At 39.0% G+C, this 20,945-nt stretch overlaps 1 protein-coding gene across 1 annotated transcript in view; it reads left to right on the top strand.

The window, feature by feature from the left end:
* Positions 1-20,945, top strand: part of KIAA1549L (KIAA1549 like) — a 233,878-nt gene that overhangs the window by 107,516 nt on the left and 105,417 nt on the right. The window contains exon 2 of the mRNA XM_026651564.1: positions 19,524-19,850. Coding sequence (XP_026507349.1) covers positions 19,524-19,850 — 327 coding nt within the window. The remainder of the gene's footprint in view (positions 1-19,523; positions 19,851-20,945) is intronic.

Below are 20,945 nucleotides of genomic sequence, written 5' to 3'. Positions count from 1 at the left end.
TGGGCGGAGGGGGGACCCCCCTGCAGCTTCCAGCTGCCATGGGCGGAGGGGGGACCTCTCTCACAGCCACCACGGTGGTGGGGGAAACCATGGAGCTACAGCAGCAAAAGTCACAGACAGGTCATGGCTTCCATTAATTTTTGTTTATTGCCCGTGACCTGTCTGTGACTTTTACTAAAAATAACCATGACAAAATCTTATCCTTACTCAGCACATGTGAAAATAGTGCCACTTTTATTTAGGAGCACACATATGGATTTAGGTACCAAACTTTAGGCCACCTAGTTCAAAAATGCTGCCTTAATTTCCTTGCTTGGACAGGGATCTTAGAAATACATGGGTGCAAACTTTCTCAGTTTCGGGCCTGATCCAAAGCCCCCTTAGTTAGTGTCCCTCAGATCATTTACCACAATAAGTAATTTGAAAGTGAAAGCGGAGGCAAACCCGCAAAATAGAACAAGAACAAAAAAGCAGAAACAATTATTTGAGCTCCATCTCCAGATCTCAGTAAGCTTCCTTCATTCCCCATCCCTCTCCTTTCACTGGGGTTTGGCCTACGCAGCAGTTTTCACAAGTGTTGACAAGTCCAGTTAGCAGTTCAGATCCACTTGTTTATATTCTTTCATTTGCAGTCACAAATGATTTTTCTTTAGTCTATAACAGTTATGGGAATATTAGCTTAAATTTGGTCTCTCACTTTATATCCTTTGTGCACCTTGGTGTATACACAACATTTAAAGTCCATGACTGCAGGAGTATGTTGTATGGATCTTCAGCTTCAAGCCCAATTTCTTTGTCAAGGTGATATTCCCAAAGCATGAGAAATGCAACCAAAGAAGGGAAATGCCTGGTTTATAAATACATGGGAAAGTGTTTATATTCGGAATTGTTCAGTTGCTTACATACATATGTTACAAACTGTATTTTTGTACAATGAGATGCTAAACAATACCAATTGGTCTCCTAGAAAATGCTTGTACACTTGTTTGAATTCTAGTGTCTTGTCCTTGTACTGTAGTAATATTTGGGGAAATAGGCCTTTCCTCTAAAATCTCTCCTTATCATAGCATTAACTTGCCTGCCATGTCTCCCTTTCATCATAAAATGCCCCAAAAGTGAAATGGAAGACCTCTAGTGATGTGAAGTTAGGTTAATCCCCATGTCCATTCAGTCTTGACCTATTTCCTGAGACTGCCAATGAGGGTGTCATGCAGTGATTTATGTAGTGATTTTTGCAATCTAGACACCAGCTTGCTGGGCATGGACTGAGTCCACCTTCCATGTAGGTCTCTAAATACTCATCAGATAATTAATTTTAGTCACTATTAACCCAGGCTGGATTCAGACTGTTAATGATAAAGTCACAAGCTTCATAACTCATTACCAACCTTCTGAGCTACCTAGTCCACCAGTGCTTACCATTTCTTTCACATGTATAGAAACATATGTCATATATTTGCATATGTTCATCTTTTCCACGCAGGTTTTAATTGGAGGCTGCTAATATGTTAATTTCCATTTGACTGGGCAGTTATTTAACTTACATTGACCGGATTTCCCCTGTTTGCTTTTAGCCTCTCCTGCTCTGTCAATAGGGATGGCTGATTTTATTTCTGATGGTAACGGTGTCATGTCAAATAGCATTTACAGTGAGTTTTCAAGAAGTGAGAAGGTGAAAGAGCTGACACACTACTATAAAGGCGAGCCATTACCTCGTTTGTGCTGCTGAGAGAAGCCCTAAAAGTGAAGGTTAATAATCTATTTTACGGCCATGCAAAGCACAGTGAAAGTCAAAGGAAATGAAAAACATTTCCGAACATTTGCACACCACTTTCTAGCTTGATCCATAGTTATTGCTGCAATGATGCAGACAATGAATTTTGCAATTAGCCTAGTTAATATGCATAGTTCATTAAGATGCCATTTTTAATTGTAGAATATATTCCACTTCATCTTAAATGGCTACTGCAGGTTATAGCAAAGCTGCAGTTTGATTTGTGCTCAGGAAGAATTTAGTCATTGCTTTGTCACACTGGTTTGACCTCAGAAATATCTTTTGTTGTCCTCTGAAATTGGAGTTGCCCCTCGTAGCATTTCTTTTCTCTTGAGGATTCACTTCTTTGCTTCAGTATGTGTAAGGGGCAGAATTCAAAGGGTAGGATTAAATAAACAAAAAGATTTTTGGAAAAGATGTGATTTAAAATGGCAGCTTGTCACAAGTTGGTACATATGAATTAGAGAAGAAGCTAAAACAGCATATCAGCCTTTCTTCCATTCAGTTTATGATTTCTGCCCTAAAATAATAATAATAAAAAAAATCAGGAAATGAAAAAGCAGCTCCTTGAACTGTACCATTACTTACCCACTTGTCCTATCAAGCAAGCTCAGGAAAAGAATCTTTGTAACCTAAGAATCACACCGGTTTCAAGGATTCTTTTTTTAAAGAGAGCTCATGTATTTAGACCCATTCATTCATGTGGAAAGAGTTCCATCATAAAGAACCGTGTGTCACATTTGTGTTTATTATATGTTTGTTACCTCTTTGATGCTGGCAGACCTATGAATCTGTTACCTTAATCTTAATGTATTTTGGAGTTAAGCAGCAGATTTCTTTAGATTTAGTAAATTCTGACTCCTGAGTCCAAGATGGTTAAAGATAAGTACCATAACACAAAGCTGAACCCCAGAATAGGATTCCAGACTGAATTAGATTCAATTCAGATTGTAACTTAGTCGTCTTTATTTGAAATTCACCCTTACAGAGGCAGTGCTACTTTTACCCCAAATAGGAAATAAAATAAATTATGTAGAGTGTGCTGACATTTTCTCCAGAAGAACAAGTTTTCTATTAATGAGATAATCTAAGATGCCTTTGATTTTGTAGAAGTGTGGCTTTTATGCTTACAAAGCATTACCAGCAGGGCACTACTAGAACACATGGCAGGAAGCACTGTACAGAATAAACAATGTTTTCCTTCAGTCTTCACCTTTTTGTCCTTGATTGCAGATAGAATCTACATAATGTGGAAGTTCTCTGTAAAGAACACAGGATGGCATAAGGCATGGGGAAATCCATTTTCCATGTATAGATACTGTACATGTGACAGATGGACTTTATTACAGAGGTGAAATATTCACTATGCGCATTCAGAAGTGGAGCCAGGTTTTGCAACCAGTGGGGAGATGAGTTACTGGTGATGGGCTGGAGAGCAAGCCCACCTTGCACTCACTCAGCTCCCCTCTCCAGGTGTTGTGACCTGGTGCACACGGTTGCAGCACCATTCAGGTTTGGCCTGGCCTCCCCTCTGTCATGAAGCAGTGGCCAGGCCAAATTTGAGTGAGTGGTGTTGCGACCATGATGCACGGAGTTGCAGCGCCATACAACGCCTGGAGTGGGGAAAGGAGCCCAGCCCCGTGGGACAGTAGCCACCGCTGCTGAGTGTGGGACAGGCTCATCCTCTTGTGAAAATTTGTGCCTCATTTCATCATTTGCATAATATGCTGGAAAAGGTGTCACATATACAACTAAAGGCCACAGGAGAGGTGTCCCCCATACACGTACCACCACTGTGTATATTACACGATAGCTCTGCAATCATGCCCTTTCCAAAGGGAGAATTAACCGCTCTCTTGGTTATCTCAAAACCTTATTTAATGTAGCTGTGTAAAAGAAACCAAACCATGCATTTGGGTTACATAGTCTTAAAAATATTCAACAGAACTTGGAAGGGCTAGTCAATTCTAAACCTTTTTGCTTCTTTTTTGGAATTTTAAATAAAACTCATTTAGTTTAAATAGTCGGAAGTGACTTTTTTTAGTCAAATTTTTATGTAGGAGTTTGTTGGAAAACATGATTGAAATTAAAACTGATTTTACAGCTGGTTCATCCTTTTGAAAGTTGTTTTAATAAGCTCAAAAGAGAGCACAATTTTATTTTGGTTCAGTACAAGGATAATGTGTGTGATTTTAGGATTATTTTAGTGGCTTCTGCCTGGGCTTGTATTTGATTGCTGTGTGTTAACTGTGCCTGCTTTATGCAAACAGTATGATACTACAGGAGCCTTTGTTGAAGAAAACCCATTTCTTCTCTGCATATAAATTAAAGGATGCACCATCTGGGACTTGAAACTACTTGTGAAAAATCAAGTAGATGCCACATTTTCAGTTCCTAAGGTGTCTAAGTACTTATTGTAGGTAGCAACAAAAAAATCCTTTAATGTACATTCACATTTTGGGGCCACTTTTAGTCTTACCAACCCCAAACATTCAAAAAAACAAGAGTCAGGCCTCCAAAACTTGAGAGTTGCATATGAGATTAAATATATATATATTTGGAGTTCTTTTTTCCACAACCACAAAAGTTAGAAATTTACCTTAAAAATAATCTGAGATTCTCATAAAATCAGCTGAATTCAGAAATGGATCTTCATGAAAAACACCAAAGACAAGATTTGGGATAAAATCGTGAGAATTAGCAACACTCAAAATTGTACAAATGAAGCCTCTTTATGTATCCTTTTGATTCCTGAACTGATGTTTATTTACCAAAGGTTAGTACAACATGTTTTTAAAAAGTCCATGTAAATATTTGGTTACAAATGTTAATGGGTAAGTAAAATGCTGAGGCAAAATATCTGGGTCAGAGGAGCATTGCCCCTAAAAATGCTGCACTTTAGAGAAGCAAAAATCAATCAATCAATCAGTCAATCAATCAATCACACTTTTGAAGTCAGCCATTTCCCTTAACTTCTCAGAATAATTTGACATCCAAGTAGAAATCGGGCAGTAGAAATAAACATGTATATTTAGAGAGAGCAAAGATAATAGCCATTATTGAAGATTCTGTATTCAATATGATTAGCTGCTATTACCCTAAAATATTATGTTGAATGAAGCTCTGCTTTCAACCCACATTTACTTCCTATATTTACTAATGATCCCACTGAACATCTGTTCTCTGAACATAACACTCATTTATGCAGATGATGCAGCTGTAATTACTAGTGGCAAAACTATTTCCTCAACTACAAGGGTATGGAGTTTCACTCTGGCTATGTGTATTGTCTTTTATCCTCTGGTTTATCCTCTATCTTTCCCTCCACACCCAGTTGCTGGATACTATTGTAGGATCCTACTGGAACTCAGTGTGTCACAAAATAAACATATTTAGCCCCCAGGGAAGGATGGCATTTTGTATAACCCACACGAGCCTGTCAGTTCCCGAAGTGTCATTGATGACAGCCCTGAAGGATTTGCATGTTGTGCTCTCCTGAATATTATCCACCTTGTGTCTGAGGTAGATAGGAGATGATGACAGGGTGAAGGAAAACCTGAAGAGAACTGTTTGCTGGTTTCAATTGACGCTTCTGTCATCCACAACTAATAGGTGGCCAGTGCTACAGATGAAAATTTAAATGAAATACTGCTGATAATGCGTATTTGGTGGCAAATGTAGTCTCATTGGCTGTTCCTGGTTGGAAAACTTTGTGTGAGAGAAGAAAAGTAAAAATATTCATAACACACTATAACACCGCACTGATTATTGCATGCAGAAAAATGTGACAGTGCAACATAACTAATAAGATTGGTTGAACATTTTCCATCAAAACATTTTTTCCATGGAAAATTGGGTTTTTGACTAAATGAAAATTTTTGCAGAAAGTGTCTGCTTTCCTCAGTAATTTGATTTTTTTGGTCAGAAAACAGATTTTTTTCAGCCAGAACCTTTTCCAGATTTTGGTAGGTTTTGGTCAAAAATATTTTGATTTTTGGTAATTTATGGCCATAATTTTTAGATTTTTGGTTAGTGAGAACAAAAGAATTGTTAGTTTTCAGGTTTTCATCTTTTCAATGAAAAATCAACATTTTTCATAGGGGGGAAACCCTATTTTCCAGTAGCTTCTGTAACTAATGACAATTGTAATCACATTTTAATAGACTGCACCTGAATTCTGCTTTCAGGAGACCAAAATCTAATTATTTTGTTTTTTAACTTGCCCTAAAATACGTAATTCAGTACCTTGAATTAATGTAAATTTTTGTGTGCGTTCCAACAAATAAATTATATTAAGAAAACTACACAATGGGATATATTTTAAATAGCTCCTTTAGATCTCTCTCTCTCTCTCACTCACTCACGCTGGGCTAGATTTTGAGCTAGTGTAAATTGGTTTGGCTCTAATGAAGTCAGTTTTTCAAACCCTCCACTATCCGTTTGTGCTCAAGTTAACACAGAATCGTGGATTTATATCAGCTGAGGATGTGAGCATATGGTGTGCGTTTTGTGTATTTATTTGGGATAAGTAGGCCCTGATCCTTCAACACCCTCCTCCCCCAAAAAAACAAAAATCCCCTGCCCCCATGCATGTGTTTAGCTGTATGCACAAGCTTATGCATAAGTCTCTGCCAGACAGGCCACAGAGAGATGTGTAATGGTCATCAACATGCATCTGGAATGGCAGCATTACTCACAAGTGGTGAAGCCAATAAGTAAGTTATGCAGCTCACCAAAGCAAGTGCCACTAAAATCTTTGTATCACATTGTTATGTATTCTGGATATGCCACATATTTTTGCAGGAAACCTATTTTTAAAATGCCTTAGAGAATATTTATGGTTTCTGTTTATAGCATTTTTCATATCCCTCCATCCATAAAGTCTGTGTTCCCTTAATACCCTGAGTACAACTGTACTGGGATAAAAAATTATAACTAATTCATTTTAGCAACCTCTAAGATGACCTCAAATAGCTTGTACATTTATAATAATGTCACGATGTTAAGGTTCAATATCTCAGGACATTTCAAAGCTAGACGCAAGTTCTGTGCATTCCTTTGGAAAGCAGGGAATCTCTTCCTTCCACTTGTATGAACTTTCTTTTTCTAATTCTGACTGCTGGTGATATATTAGATGTTATATTATTACTAGCCCAGGAGTGAATATTGATCAGCCTGCACCTTATACTACTGGAAATCAGGGAGAAAATTTCATATGGGGGCTGGGGGAGGGAGAGAAACAGCTTTATGGATGTTTTTATTTTTAACTAGTGGCTCTTTGGATCATTTCACAGGTTTGGAATGTTAGCAGTAGTCCTAGAGTAATATGATTAGAAGGGCAGAATCAAGATGAGGTGGTCAAAGATGCATGATAATGCTATTTACCATGTGGATGTCACCATTATATGGTCTGCATGTCTGTGTGTAATTTAGTATGCTGTAAGTTAAAGTACATTTGGAAGTAAATTTGAGCCTTCACAGCAGTTAACATTAACGTAATTAATATTTTTCATTCATGTGTTGGTGCTCCTTAGAAGTTATGTTAATGATTTAATCAACCACACTTGAAAATAGAAACTTGGTTGAAGAATGTGGGTTAAAATTCCTGAAGTCATATAGTACATCTCTGACAGCAGTATCTATTAGAAGACTCTTTCGATGGACAGATGTCCTGGCCATTGATATAGCAGCTCCTAAATATTTTCTTTTTCGGCTTCACACTTGTGCCACTTGTATATCCAGATAATCTGTGACTAATGAAGTGAGTGGGAAAACAGCCAGAGTACTTGTGGCGCAAGTCTGAATTGGATTGACTAGGTCTGAAACAATATTAGAATCTTATGCCATGGCTCTGCAGGAGGCCAAGAAGTGTTCCTGCGCATCCACCATAGCATCTACAAAGTTCTGATCGGTGGAGCTGTCTCCTGTGATAGACAACTCGATTAACTGTGACTGTCTAAACCTGGTATGCTGTTGAGATTCTCACAGTGATGAGTTTTCTAACTATTTTGTGGGTAAGATAACTTAGAACCGGACTGTACTTACTGCTTCAGTAGAAGTGGAGTTCATTTTTGGGAGCACAAATGCAGCCTTCTCTGAGTTTTAGCCCAAGGTATTTGCTGGGGATATATGAAGCAGCTGATAACAGCCAATGGGAAGTAATTTGGGTCATTGATGGAAGTGATTGTCAGTGCCTTCCTAAGCAAAGGCGAGGTTCCAGGTTCTCATAAAAAAGCAATTGTTAAAACCTTGCTCAACATATGCAGTCTTTACCCTGTAATAAATTTGGTGAAGATTATGAAGATGGTTTCACTCCAGCCAGTTAGGTTTTAGACCTGAATGTTCTACAGAAACTACATCGCTGGCGTTGATGATTTCAGCCTGATGAGGGATGAAGATCAGGTATCTCTGCTAATTCTTTTTAGACCTGTCAGCATCTTGATGCCATTACTATAGACATATTTTTGACACAACCACAGAAACTAGTTATGAATATAGGGGTCACTTTTGATTGTTCCTTTCCTCAGAAATCTGAAAAGGGTGGGAGTGAGCAGATACTCCTCAGTTCTGAAGGTATTCCTAACTAGGGATTCCACAGGATTCCATCTTGCCTCGTCTTCTTCACTTTGTATTTGGTATTGCTAATGGGGGTTGGTGAGGAAGTAGGAGCTGCAGTGTCTGCAAAATGTCACCCAGCTGTATATTTCAGTCTCCTCTGATCTTTAAAGTGTTGCAGAATAATTTTCCAGTGTCTGATGGCGACTGGGACATGGTGAGAATTATCTGACAATTTGATGTGGACAGTGTGAAGGAGAAGTCTGCTCTAGTGTATATAGCTATTAGGGTAAAATTCAATCCCTCTCCTAATTTTCTTCAGAATTTAGTAGCTGTCAGAAAAAGATATAAAGGTTTATTATATCACAAGAATATCTTAGATCCTTGTGGAAGGATTTTGAAGTAGCAGCTAAGGCTAAAAATTCTTCAATGTTTTGGAAGATGGTTGCCTTCTGCTCTGGTAGATATACTCCAGTTGAGGAACCCCATATTAATGAAGCCTGGAATAGTACATTTTGGCCCGGTATTAGTGATTTCCCCCAAACAGTTTTTTAAAATCGAATTCTACCATAGTTGATGCAATCAGGAAGCCTCTCTTTGATTTACCGCTCTGACCTTCAGTAACAGACAGTGACGTACAGTCCTTTATTTTAGCCCAATGAAGGAAAAAACCTCCAGAGGAAGATTTTCTCCCCACTGAAGTTTTGCAGAAGTATCTTAATCTTGGCCTTAATTATTTACAGTAATTAATCATATTGGATGGATTCCATCTGGCTGGAAATCCAGTATAATAGTTCCTATTTTTAAAAAGGTGGATAGAAAGAATCTTGCATCATATAGACCTATTAGTCTGTTAGATGTGACAGGGAAAATTTATTCCCGGTTTCTAAACTTGAAATACAGGCTTCAGAAGCTAATTTGTTATATAAAGAACAATCCAGCTTTAGGCTGGTAGAGTCACAACTGATACTTGTTTTATTTTATTCTATATGATTTATAAATATATTGTGGTTAAGGGTACTAGATTGTATGCTTCTTTCGTAGATCTAAAAATAGCATTTGATTCTATTAACTGAGATAAACTTTGGGTGAAATCAAGAAGGATGGTATTGATCTAAGACTTGTACATTTTGGCGGCTCTACACCAGGGTAATATGGCTAGGGTAAGAAGTAAAGACAATGGAAAATGTACTAAGGTTTTCCTGCTTCTAGGAGAGCATGCCAGGGATGCCTTCTTGTTAATCTATTTATTAATAATGTGATGGATGTTTTAAAGGAAGATAATTTTTCTCTGCTGCAAATTCGAGGTAGATTTATTGCGGTGTTGTTATATACCAATGATCTGGTTGTTTTATCGCAAACTCCAAGAGGCCACCATCAGTTATTTCATTTTTTCCTCTTACTGTAACGCTCAAGACCAGGTCATGACCTTTGGAAAGAACTCTCCACAAATTTTGTGGAAGATAGAAGGCCACTCTGTAGAACAAGTGTGTGCTTTTACTTATCTAGGGATAAAGTTTCATCATTCGGGCTGCTGGTCCTTGTACTAAGATTTTAAACAGAAGGGCCTTAGCTCTGCTCCAGGGGTGTCCTATTTTACCCACTCCTATGGTGGGAACAGAGTTGCCCAAGTGCTAAGAGTTATTAATGCTAAAATAATAGTGCAGACACTCTATGGAGCTGAAGTTTGGTTTAGTGGCCAAATTTTAGCCTAAGAGATTGTTTAAAATAATATTTGAGGGGACTTTTAATTCTTCCAAATTCGCCCCCAGCCTCATTTTTACATGCAAAGGTGGGTGTTTCTTCTGTAAGTAGCAGAGCTTGTAGTGCTTTTCTTAAGTTTTGGTGTAAGATCTGTACTCTTCCAGATTATACATTGCCCCCTCTTTACCTCCAGGAGATGGAGGAACAACCCATGTACTCCTTATTTCCACTGTATAAGACCCTTCTGTTTGTTATAGCTAGAATAGATTTTTCTATTACTCATTGTTAATATTGTCTAATCAACATAACCAATTACTCAAACATAGAGTGACTGATACTATCCAACAAGAACATCTAGCTATGATTCATGATTTTACGTTTGCCTTTTGGTTTTCTACTTTGAAGAGGGCTCATGTTTTTGAACCACATTTGAATGAGTTATCAAATCATTTTTTTATGTCAGGCATATACTCAGTTAAGCCTCCAAATCATGGAAACTGCTATCCTTAAAGGTAGATATGGAAAAGTTCCTTCACATCTTCATCTTTGCCCATGTAAATCTGGAGCATTGGAAGATCTACCTCATTATCATTTGGATTGTAGAATTTTCCAGCTTCTGAGAGCATGCTAGATTTTACCTCTTTTTTTATACAAAATAATAAGGTTTTTAGTTTTTTCTCAATCCTTGGTAATAAGCAAATTGGTGGCAATTTTTGCCCTTTTCTGCGTTGTGCCGAAGAAGAGAGATTTTATTAGGTTCTGAGTGACATTCTGAGTATTATATGGATGTTGCTGCTGTTTTAGATTGTGTGTGTTTTTCTTTTTGTATTAGCAAAAGACATATGTCATATGCAAGTTAATAAAATTTAATTGAATTGGCTATCTGGCAGAGGCTGTACCTAAACATGACTGAGATAAGCTTGTAGGATTGAAGCAAATGGAGAAAATAGCCGAAATTATATCGGCACTCATGATTAACAGGATGTGTCCATCCTCTGTTTCCATAATTCATTGCCTGGGCATCTTGCTGGACTCCCAGGTAAGCAGCAGTTGTCAAGAGCACTTCCTATAGGTGCCATGTGTCAAAAGAGGTTGTATCTCTTCCCTTCAGATGCAGAGAGCCCCACACCATTATCTATGCCTTTGTCAACTCAAAATTAGATCATTGCAATGTGCTCTGCATGGGGATTGTATCTTCAAACCATTCAGATATTACAGCTTGTGCAGAATGCAGTGCTTACCTTGTAAAACAGTTTAAAGAGGCCACATTACATCTGCTCCATGGTCTGCACGGGTTACCAACTGATTTCCAGACAGTCTGTGGTGTTGATGTAGACCTTTAGAGCACTCTATGGTTTGGGTCTTAGCTATCTGAGAGGCTGATTGGTTTTGTGTGTTACCATGACAGTTGAGATCATCTGAGGCATTCAAGCAAACAGGTCTCTCCTCGTATAAACAGGACAGAACTGGCATTCTCTGAAAGGGGTCCTTGGTTTGGAGTTCACTTCCTTCCATAGTTAACCAGAGCTGGGATATGGTGACCTTCAGGACATGCTGGAACACCTACTTGATCTCCTAGGCTTTTCTTGGGAAAGGGAAGAGAAGGGCTGATTAGTGGATGGAAGAGGCTTGCATAGGGAAGTTGTCTTAGGTTGGGAAGATATTGTAAGAGAGCTGAGGTTTTTTTCTTTTATGATCTGTGGGTGAAAGTCCTTATTTTAGTGCCTTATTTTGATATTTATTATTGATATTTTATTAAAAACTACTTTAAATATATTTTGTATTGCACTTAGAGCTTCAAGTAGATATAGTTAGTAAAGCTGAATAAATAAATCTTGATGACCTGAATATACATTGAAAAGTAACTCAGTCTAATAAAAGTGGAAATCTGGTTTAAGTCATTTAAGTTTATTCCAGGATTATCACATCCCCTGGATAAGTCCAGACTCCAAATGACTGAAACATTGAACTGTTTCTTGTCTCATTAATAGATGTGTCTACCCAATGAAGAATTGGGGTTTTGGGGTTTTTTAAATTTGGAAAATGGGGTGTCAGATATTGAACTTGCATACTGTATTTGGTAGTTTTCTTACAGGGACTTGTAAAAGGCCATCCTGGGGCTGTGGCGTTGAGCCATAGAATAAAAGGAAAAAATGGCACAAAAGAAAAACTATAACACTATTTTGTGCGGCAGCCTCCCAACCTGGAGCCTCTCTGCTCCATTTGGTTTCCAGAGTGGTAAAACACAGGCTTTCCTCAGAACTGGATCACTGTGTAGAATCTACTGGCAAGGACCCTGGCAGGATCCTTTCAGTCATTGTAAATCAATAGAAAATTCAAACAGTCTTTTCTGAGGGGTGCAGTACTCTGGCAGGAATGAAGCAGTCTATTCCCCAGTTTCTCCTGACCTCTCAGTCTGGCTGGTTCTGAGAGTCTCCAGGCTCAGTTCTGTCCTAGACTGGAAGAAAAGAGAAAATGTTCTTTATGAGAGACCCCAGGCTATTTCCTCCTCTTGCTTAAAGGCCTGCCCTGATGAGTTTATGGGAGACGGAGTCTCTCTCTAATTGACAGACTAAATAGGTAGGTTCTCTAGCGTGGAGCAGGGACTTAAGCCATTCCTTACCTGATCTAGTGTAGAACATGTACACCGCAACTAGTTTTTTTCATATTCCCTGGCTTCTAACACCATGCAGCAAATAGGGCCAAGTTTTCAAATCTCAGCTCGATAAGTGTGCAATTTGCATATGCGGTGGCCTGATCTAATCGTTGTACAGAAATGCAAGGTTTTATGGACATGGCAGACACATGCATTTTTGTTGATTGTAACCTTTTTTCAATATAGTCAACTTTACTGTAGGTTGGGCTGAAACCTTAGAATCCAGCCTGTATAAGGAGCAGTGCTTACATGCACTGCCTCAGGAGTGGGGCAGGAACCAGACTATGGTCCTGGGGCTTCCCCGTTTTTCCAGGGAGACATAATCTCAACAACCTTTTTGATGGCACGGGTTACTTTCCTGTCTGCATCAGCTGTTGTATAGGAGCTGGTGCACTGGGGGGCAGAGCCAAAGCTTCACACACTTCCCACCCTGTGCAGAAGAGAGAGTGGCCACTCATTGTCTGGGTGGGGTCCTAAGGTAAGGAGGCTCCTTATGCACTCTTACTTCTCTATGCAGGTCACAGGAGAGCTCATGATTGAGTCCTGTGTTTGTTTGTAGAGGTGAAAATTCATAACTTTCTCTGGAATTGATTGGTTTCTCTCTTTCCTGCCTTGGCACATTTTGAAATATTTCCTGTTACTGAAAATGAAAAAGTTTATTAATCAATAATGGTTGTTTTAATGAGTTCACTGCTAAGTGGGTTTTAGCCCTAAGAAGAAGACAGTAAGTCAATAGCCTGAAGTATGATAGAACAAAAGGTCATCCTAAATAGGATAAATAACTAATGAAATGTACAAATTATGGCTCGGTGTGTAATTTAAGTGAGTACAGAGTTCTCGGGACAGAGTTTTTAATTTCATAGTCAGTTCAATTTGCTCTTTAGCTGCTTTTGCCAAGTGCTAGGGTTGCTGGTAGATTGTAAAGGTCACATTTTCTCCTGGGCAGACACTTTACCGCTGTAATTAACTATGCTAATCTGCATTTTCAGAGGCTGTTAATCTGAAACAGAAGTTGTAAATATGGAAGGAATTTTAGTTTCAGTGGATTTACTAAAGCTGTCTCCAGTTGCTACCACTGCAACTCATGCACGCATGTCCCATCAGGCCATCTCTGTTCCTTCGTGTGTCTTGGTTCTGGTCTCCTTGCTTCCTGGGACAGCCTGTGAAAGATTTCATGTTCCAGAAGGCAGCACACCACAACTTGTGTGTAAATGCCACAACTCAATGTCTTTGCCTCGTTAGGATCTTTCTCAAACCTCACCATGTACTTATACTTTTCTGGCTGTTATTTATCTGCATTTTAATATCAAATGCATGTTGATAGTCATTATGCCTGCTCTCACCTTGCAACTAAATACATTCTGCCCTTAATTAATATTCTTTTATTTCTCTGCTTCTCTTTGATAGTGTTGAATATTCACTCCTATTCAAAATGTCTTCCTGGAGCTTCTGAGGTGCTATTTTTTCTTGGTTCTCCTGTTTGCTTTTTAGCCAATCTTTGAACATTTGTTCCAATAGCTCCATCTCTTTCCCCCTCTCTTTGTCTGCTGTTGTGCTGCAGGAATTTATTCCTTAGCCCTCTCCACTCTTTCTCTAGTCTCCTTCTAGGAGAGAGCAAGACCACCTAAGGGTTCAGCTGCATTACACTCTCTACTTTACCTCTCCTCTTCCTGAACTTTCACCCTCTGTCTAGTCCCACTTCTCCATCCACCTCTTATATCTCTGCCTGGATGTCTTCTCACCACATTGAATTCTACATGGCTACAACTCCACCTCCAAATCCTCTACTCTCCCACTTTCTCTGCCGTTGCTGACACTTTTCCACTCCATTTCCCTCACATCTAGGCCCTTGCCAACTCCTGCCACGTTGTTTCTCCACAATTCTTCCTTTCCTGTTTGTCCCCGCTGCCAAAATCTTAGCCATGCTCCAGTAATTTCCTGTCTGCTCTCCTGGAACTGCATTTTTATTGGTTCCCTGGTCTCCTATTTTTTCCAAATCTTCTCCATTAAAAAAGACTACAGCTAAGGTTATCTTTCTTTCCCAGAGCTCTGTCTTCAAATTTGTGCACTGATCTCCTGAGTATTAAGTTCAAGCTTTTCCTGCATGCTTTCTTAGCCTTCCATAACTCCGTCCCCTTACACATAAGTCTTCCAAACTTCTCATACAGCTTTGATATATGTGTCGTACTATATTTCAAGAAGTATAGTCATTTATGCTCCTTTTATATCTGCAGTGATAACAAGTATTCCAGGTTCCCCCAAAGCCAGTTATAGGTGTAGTTATGTCATAGACAAAGATGGGATTTGGTCCTCTCCTCTCCAATTGCTACTAAACATACTGCAGGGGCCTCCAAAGGAAGTGTTGCTGCAACATTGTATGAAGGATCCTGGCATGCATTTTTATTTGTTGGTCTCACCTCATTTTAGCTTCTTTGTTTGTCCTTCCTCGTCTTTGCAGCTGTTTCTTTCTGTCCCATTTTGGTGTGTTCTGCCTACCACTCACATACACATTTTATATATTTTTTTATTACTTGAGTCTCTGTTTGCATATTACTTGATCTCAGAATGGTAGGTGCTTATGTTAATCCATCCATGCTCAACTAGGAAAGGGGTTGCCCTAATGTACATGCACTTGAGATTAAACTCCACACATTGGGAGGATTCTCTCACTCTCCGAGTACCCCAGCTACTCGCTAATGGAAGATGGCGAATTATGTAAGAGTTGGAGATGTTTCTAGAAATGCACTGGTAGCCAGATGGAATCATAAGAAATTTCACAGCAGCAGTGTGACAGCCTTTTGAATCTGCCTAAAGAACACCTGGTAAGTAGTTCTGTAAACCCCCAGTCATTCAACAGAATGAGTGCGGATGCCTGGGGGATTTTATTCACCAAAGGATGTAAAAGAAAAATTACCAGCTACTTTACTTTAAAGTGAGGAGAAAAGGACTGGAGCTGGGTAGCTGTAAGTTGTGGAAGAGAAACAGCAGATGACTCCATAGCAGATGATATTCTTATTTGTTTTTTGCTACTCTAAGTTATGCCATACTTTCCTCTACGTGTCAAACTGTGATAATGTAAGTTTGACACTCTCTCAAGTCTACAGTATCTCTTGTATGGTGCTGATGAGAATGATAACCTTCAAGTGTGAAGGAACAGAGGAAGAGAGAATGTTACAGATCATACATGGATTGATGTTGATGTATTCTGATGTTCTAGAAAGCAAAGCTTTCAGAAAAAAAAATCTATCTCTCGGTGTTTCCCTCTAGGAGTCATCTTCAGAAAGCAGTAGGTGAGTCTTGTATAATGTAAACCAGGGGTAGGCAAGCTAAGGTACGCGTGCCGAAGGCGGCACGCGAGCTGATTTTCAGTGGCACTCACACTGCCCTGGTCCTGGCCACCAGTCCGGGGCTCTGCATTTTAATTTAATTTTAAATGAAGCTTCTTAAACATTTTAAAAACCTTATTTACTTTACATACAACAATAGTTTAGTTATATATTATAGAATGAGACCTTCTAAAAACATTAAAATGTATTACTGGCACGCAAAACCTTAAATTAGAGTGAATAAATGAAGACTCGGCACACCACTTCTGAAAGGTTGCCGACCCCTGATGTAAATCATGCAGAAGGCTTTGGCTCCATGAGGGGCATAGCTACCAGCGCTGGTGCACTGTCTATACTGGCACTTTACAGCGCTGAAACTTGCAGAGCTCAGGGGGGTGTTTTTTCACACCCCTGAGCGAGAAAGTTGCAGCGCTCTAAAGTGCCAATGTAGACAAGCCCTTAGCTTCTCTGAAATGGCCTTGTCTTCTTTGAGTGCTCCTTTAGCACCTCAATCATCGAGGAGTCCCACTGATTGTTTGGCAGGCTTCCTTCTTCTGATATACTTAAACATATTTTTTCTGTTAGTTTTTGAGTCTTTTGGTATTTGCTCTTCAAATTCTTTTTTGGCCTGCCTAATTGGACTCCTACACTTGACTTGCAAGAGTTCATGCTTTTTTTTTTAAAGGATGTCTTTTTGCCTCTAACCACTTCTTTTACTCTGTTTAGCCATGGTGCCAATTTTTTGGTCCTCTTATTATTCTCTTTAATTTGAGGTATACATTTAATTTGAGCCTCTATTATGGTGTTTTTAAAAAGTTTCCATGCAGCTTACAGGCATTTCAGTCTTGTGGCTTGTGATTGCTGCTTCCCCGAAAATTGGTGGAAGCCCTTTTGTGTGTGGATGCAAGGTATTTTTCAATCAATTGAGGGAAGAACAATAGGTGTAACATCTGTATTGTAGACATAGGGTTGTGTGAGTCACATTGCCTTGCAGGGCTCCCCCTGGGATTGTGTGGTTTATGTAATACCTCCGACACGGGACTGTACTGAAGAGCAAAATCTAGCTCTTTGTAAGTACAATAATTTAAACTAATTTCCCCCTATATAATATTTTGCTGCTTATATTTAGGAAATATCTGAGGATTTCATATTGGTGCATAATATTCTCTTCTTTCTCTCATTCCAATTAAGTATGCTGCTTCCCTAAAATAATTTGTATCTGGATGCCTTATTCTCAACATTTGTTGCAACAAAGCCATTTCTCATCATGATCCAATACAGTTCTTAAACAATATGATAAGAGGAAAGGTCTTTAATCCCTGTAATGTGAAAATGCTAAGTTGGACATGATATTACTTAGCTTAACTAGTGTGTTAATGCTAAATGGAAATACTTGTTTCAAAATAGTTTGGTCTCTGCATTTAATTTTCACATTAAGATGTTTGCTATATGGTAAACAATAATATTGAGTTAGTAATAAACTAATCTGAATTACCTTTCACTCTGCAGTACTTTGGCGGCCACTTGTGCGTATCTGTAGTTAAAAACACGGCTGCTACTCTGAAACATGTTTTGAATGGAAGATCTGTATATATGGTGGGTTGGAACCCAAATACAGGACTAGAGTAATAGAATCACAGATTTAAGACCAGTAGGAACAACTTTGATCATCTATTCTGACCTGTCTGTATGTGTACAGAACAATGTGTAGCACAGATGCTGCACAGAGAAGGAATTGAGCCTAAGGCCTTGTCTACATTACCAGGGTAAGTCGACCTAAGTTACGCTACTCCAGTTACGTGAATAACGTAGTTGGAGTCACTGTAGCTTAGGTTAACTTACTGCAGTGTTCACACTGCACTGCATCGACAGGAGATGCTCTCCTGTTGACTTACCTTACTCTTCTTGTTCTGGTGGAGTATTGGAATTGACCAGAGAGCACTCTGAGGTCGATTTAGCGTGTCTTCGCTAGACCTGCTAAATCGACCCCCTGCTGCATTGATTGCAGCAGCATCAATTCCCAGTAAGTGGCCTCAGACAGGCATGATATCTTCCATGTTCCTTGCTTATTCCAGCAGTGTCATGATCTGCACTGGCCCCTACTGGTAGTAGATTACCTCCTCCCGGGCTGGCTCAGCTGCACTGACAGGCTTATTGGGGGGCTGAGCGAATGCTCTGCCTACTTCTTATCCACTTGACTGAGGGGTGCAATGTATTGAAAACTGTTAAAATTACAAGCTATCACTTCAAGTTTATAAGTGGTTTCAAGGGGGAGTAGGAGGTCTGTAGCATCTACTCCAACATTGGTTGAAGTCACATAGCAATGTGTATGTATGTGCGAGGAAAGGACCAGTTTTGTTACATCTGTAGTATCATTACCCATGCCCATTACAGGGGAGGGGTCTGCTCCCTCTTATGGCCTGGGTACATAGGCTGGGCCACAATCTGGCTGACAGTGAAATGGAAAAGGACAATGATAAGCTTTAGTTGATCGATTATCTCATGAAAAACAACAACAAAATGTTAATTTTGATCTTGATTGAGTCATAATTAAAATAAAAAGAATGTAAGGTTTTCCAAATTGTGATTTTTAAGCTTACTGTGTAATCATTTTAAGAAAACAAAGCGTAGGAACAATATGGTGTAGAATGCTAAATAAATTGATGCTAGAGATGTTTTATACATCTGCACATATCAAATAAGGAGTTTAATTTCCTCATTTGTTTTTAATTCCCCCCCTAATCAATTTCATCCCTGTTATATTTTCTTGCCTTTCTGCCTATAATTACACACATTATTAGAGCTGGCAAGATGACCACGTACAGATGCTTCATAGAGGAACCCAACCAATTTTGACTCTATTCCCATAATGTACAGTATGCTAAGTCAGTGATGTTTGGTTGTCAGAATCCATTCCCTCTGTATAGCTGCTTCTAAACCCTAACATCTTACATAATATTTGGAGAGGCAAGGTGGGTGAGGTAATATTTTTTATTAGACCAGCTTTTGTTGGTGGGAGAGACGAGCATTTGAGCTTCTCTCTCACTAGCAGAAGCCGGTCCAATAAAAGATATTATCTTACCCACCTTTTGTCCCTAATATCCTGGGACCAACATGGTTACAACTACACTGCATATAATATTTTGTCACAGTATGAAGATGATAACATCAGAAGTTGTCTCAAGCACAACAAGTTAGCTTCCTAGTAGGTTAAGCCATCCTAGTTTATGAGCAATATCAGTAATTATTTTGTATTATCACTGTAAGTAACGCTTGGCATTATCTTTTATTTTTCTGTATAATGAAACAATGAGACAATTATGTTTACTCACATTGCACTTCTCATGTTCATATTTTTTAACTTTGATTGTTTATTCATTATGTCCTTCCAACACAGAGAAATAAGTCATTTACCTAGGATTAAACATTTCCTGTTCAGATTCACTGGTGTAGTGTATCAAGATAACACTTTTTTTGCAAAATATTCATTTTAACTATTGTTTTACAGGTACCAAACAACACCAAACAAATGTTGCCCCCTCTACAGAGTCTCTTGCTAACTGGAGATCTATATTTTCACCAACATGGCCTTCAACAGAAATTAAGTCTTCCTCAATATCTGACATGTCAATGAAACAAACATTGGAGAATGCAAACTTGCTTCAGATAATAAAAACAACACTGACTGGCGCCAGAACTATGGATCAAACTAATTTTTCGCCCACCCTTTACCAAGGCAGTGGAAATAGTGCATCCCAGGAGCCTTCCGAAGTTTCAGCTGAATCACCAGTGAGGTCATCATCTCAAGATGTAGATGAAACAGCTATTGTATCAGGTTTGCCTCAAATCAGTATGTTTGCCACATTGTCCACAAAACCATCAATGACACATTCAAGTACTGCTGTGCCATCTCAGCTAACATCATTAGCAACACCCTCCATTTCAAAAGAAAGCACATCAGGATCAGACATTCTTGCAACTGTTCCATCACCATCATTTTCTTCATTGGTAATACAATCACCTCATACCATTATCTTTTCTAAGTTGACTGTACTACCCACCAAAGTGCCTTTATCCACAGATACTGAAAGTTCCTTCCACATAGATTCAGCTGACTCTCATTTTAGTGCAAGCAGAGATAATCCACCAAGCACAGTCACTGCTGTAAATTCCAGTATAGTGAATCACACATTATCCAGAAGGGGTCTCAAAGAGGTCACAGGTACCACATCACTTAATAGCTTTGGATCAACAATGATACATTCCACAAAGACAATGGGAAGAGTGTCACCCTCAGAAAGTACATCCCTACTATCTGCACACTCTCCTACTTCTCTGTCAGTAATATCCTCTCAGTCTTTCCTACCAATAGCTTCTGAAACGGCATCATGGCTTCCTACTGAAAGAACTTCATTGTCTCACTCAACAGATAATGTGTCTTCTTCTGGAGCAATACCCACCAATCTGCCATTCAAGGCAGTGGTGACTGACAGAGAGAATGTCGTCAGCCCAGCTGCATCATCACCAGCTTTTAATAGTAAATCAGAGATTCCAGTGGTTAGTACTTCATTCTTTCATACCGTGGGCACTATATCTGCATTACCAAAAGTGACAAGTCATCAGTCTTCCACAGCAACTAATGACATGTCGGGTTCTACCAAGGCAATATTTTTATCACCAGCTTCTAATAGCCCAATAGGAGTCTCCCATTCAACAGAAAATAGGTCTTCCTTTACTGTGCCAAGAACATTTATTCCAGATGCAATAAGCACTAGCAATGCAGTAGTTCCATCACCAGCACCTACAAGTATATCAGACTTTCTTTTCAGAAAAACCACACTTCCTTATTCAACAGATAAAGAATCTTCCTTAATAACTGTGACAAATCATACTTTTAATATTATAGCACATACTAGCAATGCAACAAACT

Source organism: Terrapene carolina, unplaced genomic scaffold (genome assembly GCF_002925995.2).
Source record: "Terrapene carolina triunguis isolate 2854851 unplaced genomic scaffold, T_m_triunguis-2.0 Scaffold96, whole genome shotgun sequence".
Taxonomy (NCBI): domain Eukaryota; kingdom Metazoa; phylum Chordata; order Testudines; family Emydidae; genus Terrapene; species Terrapene triunguis.
This window is presented reverse-complemented; position numbering and strand designations above follow the sequence as displayed.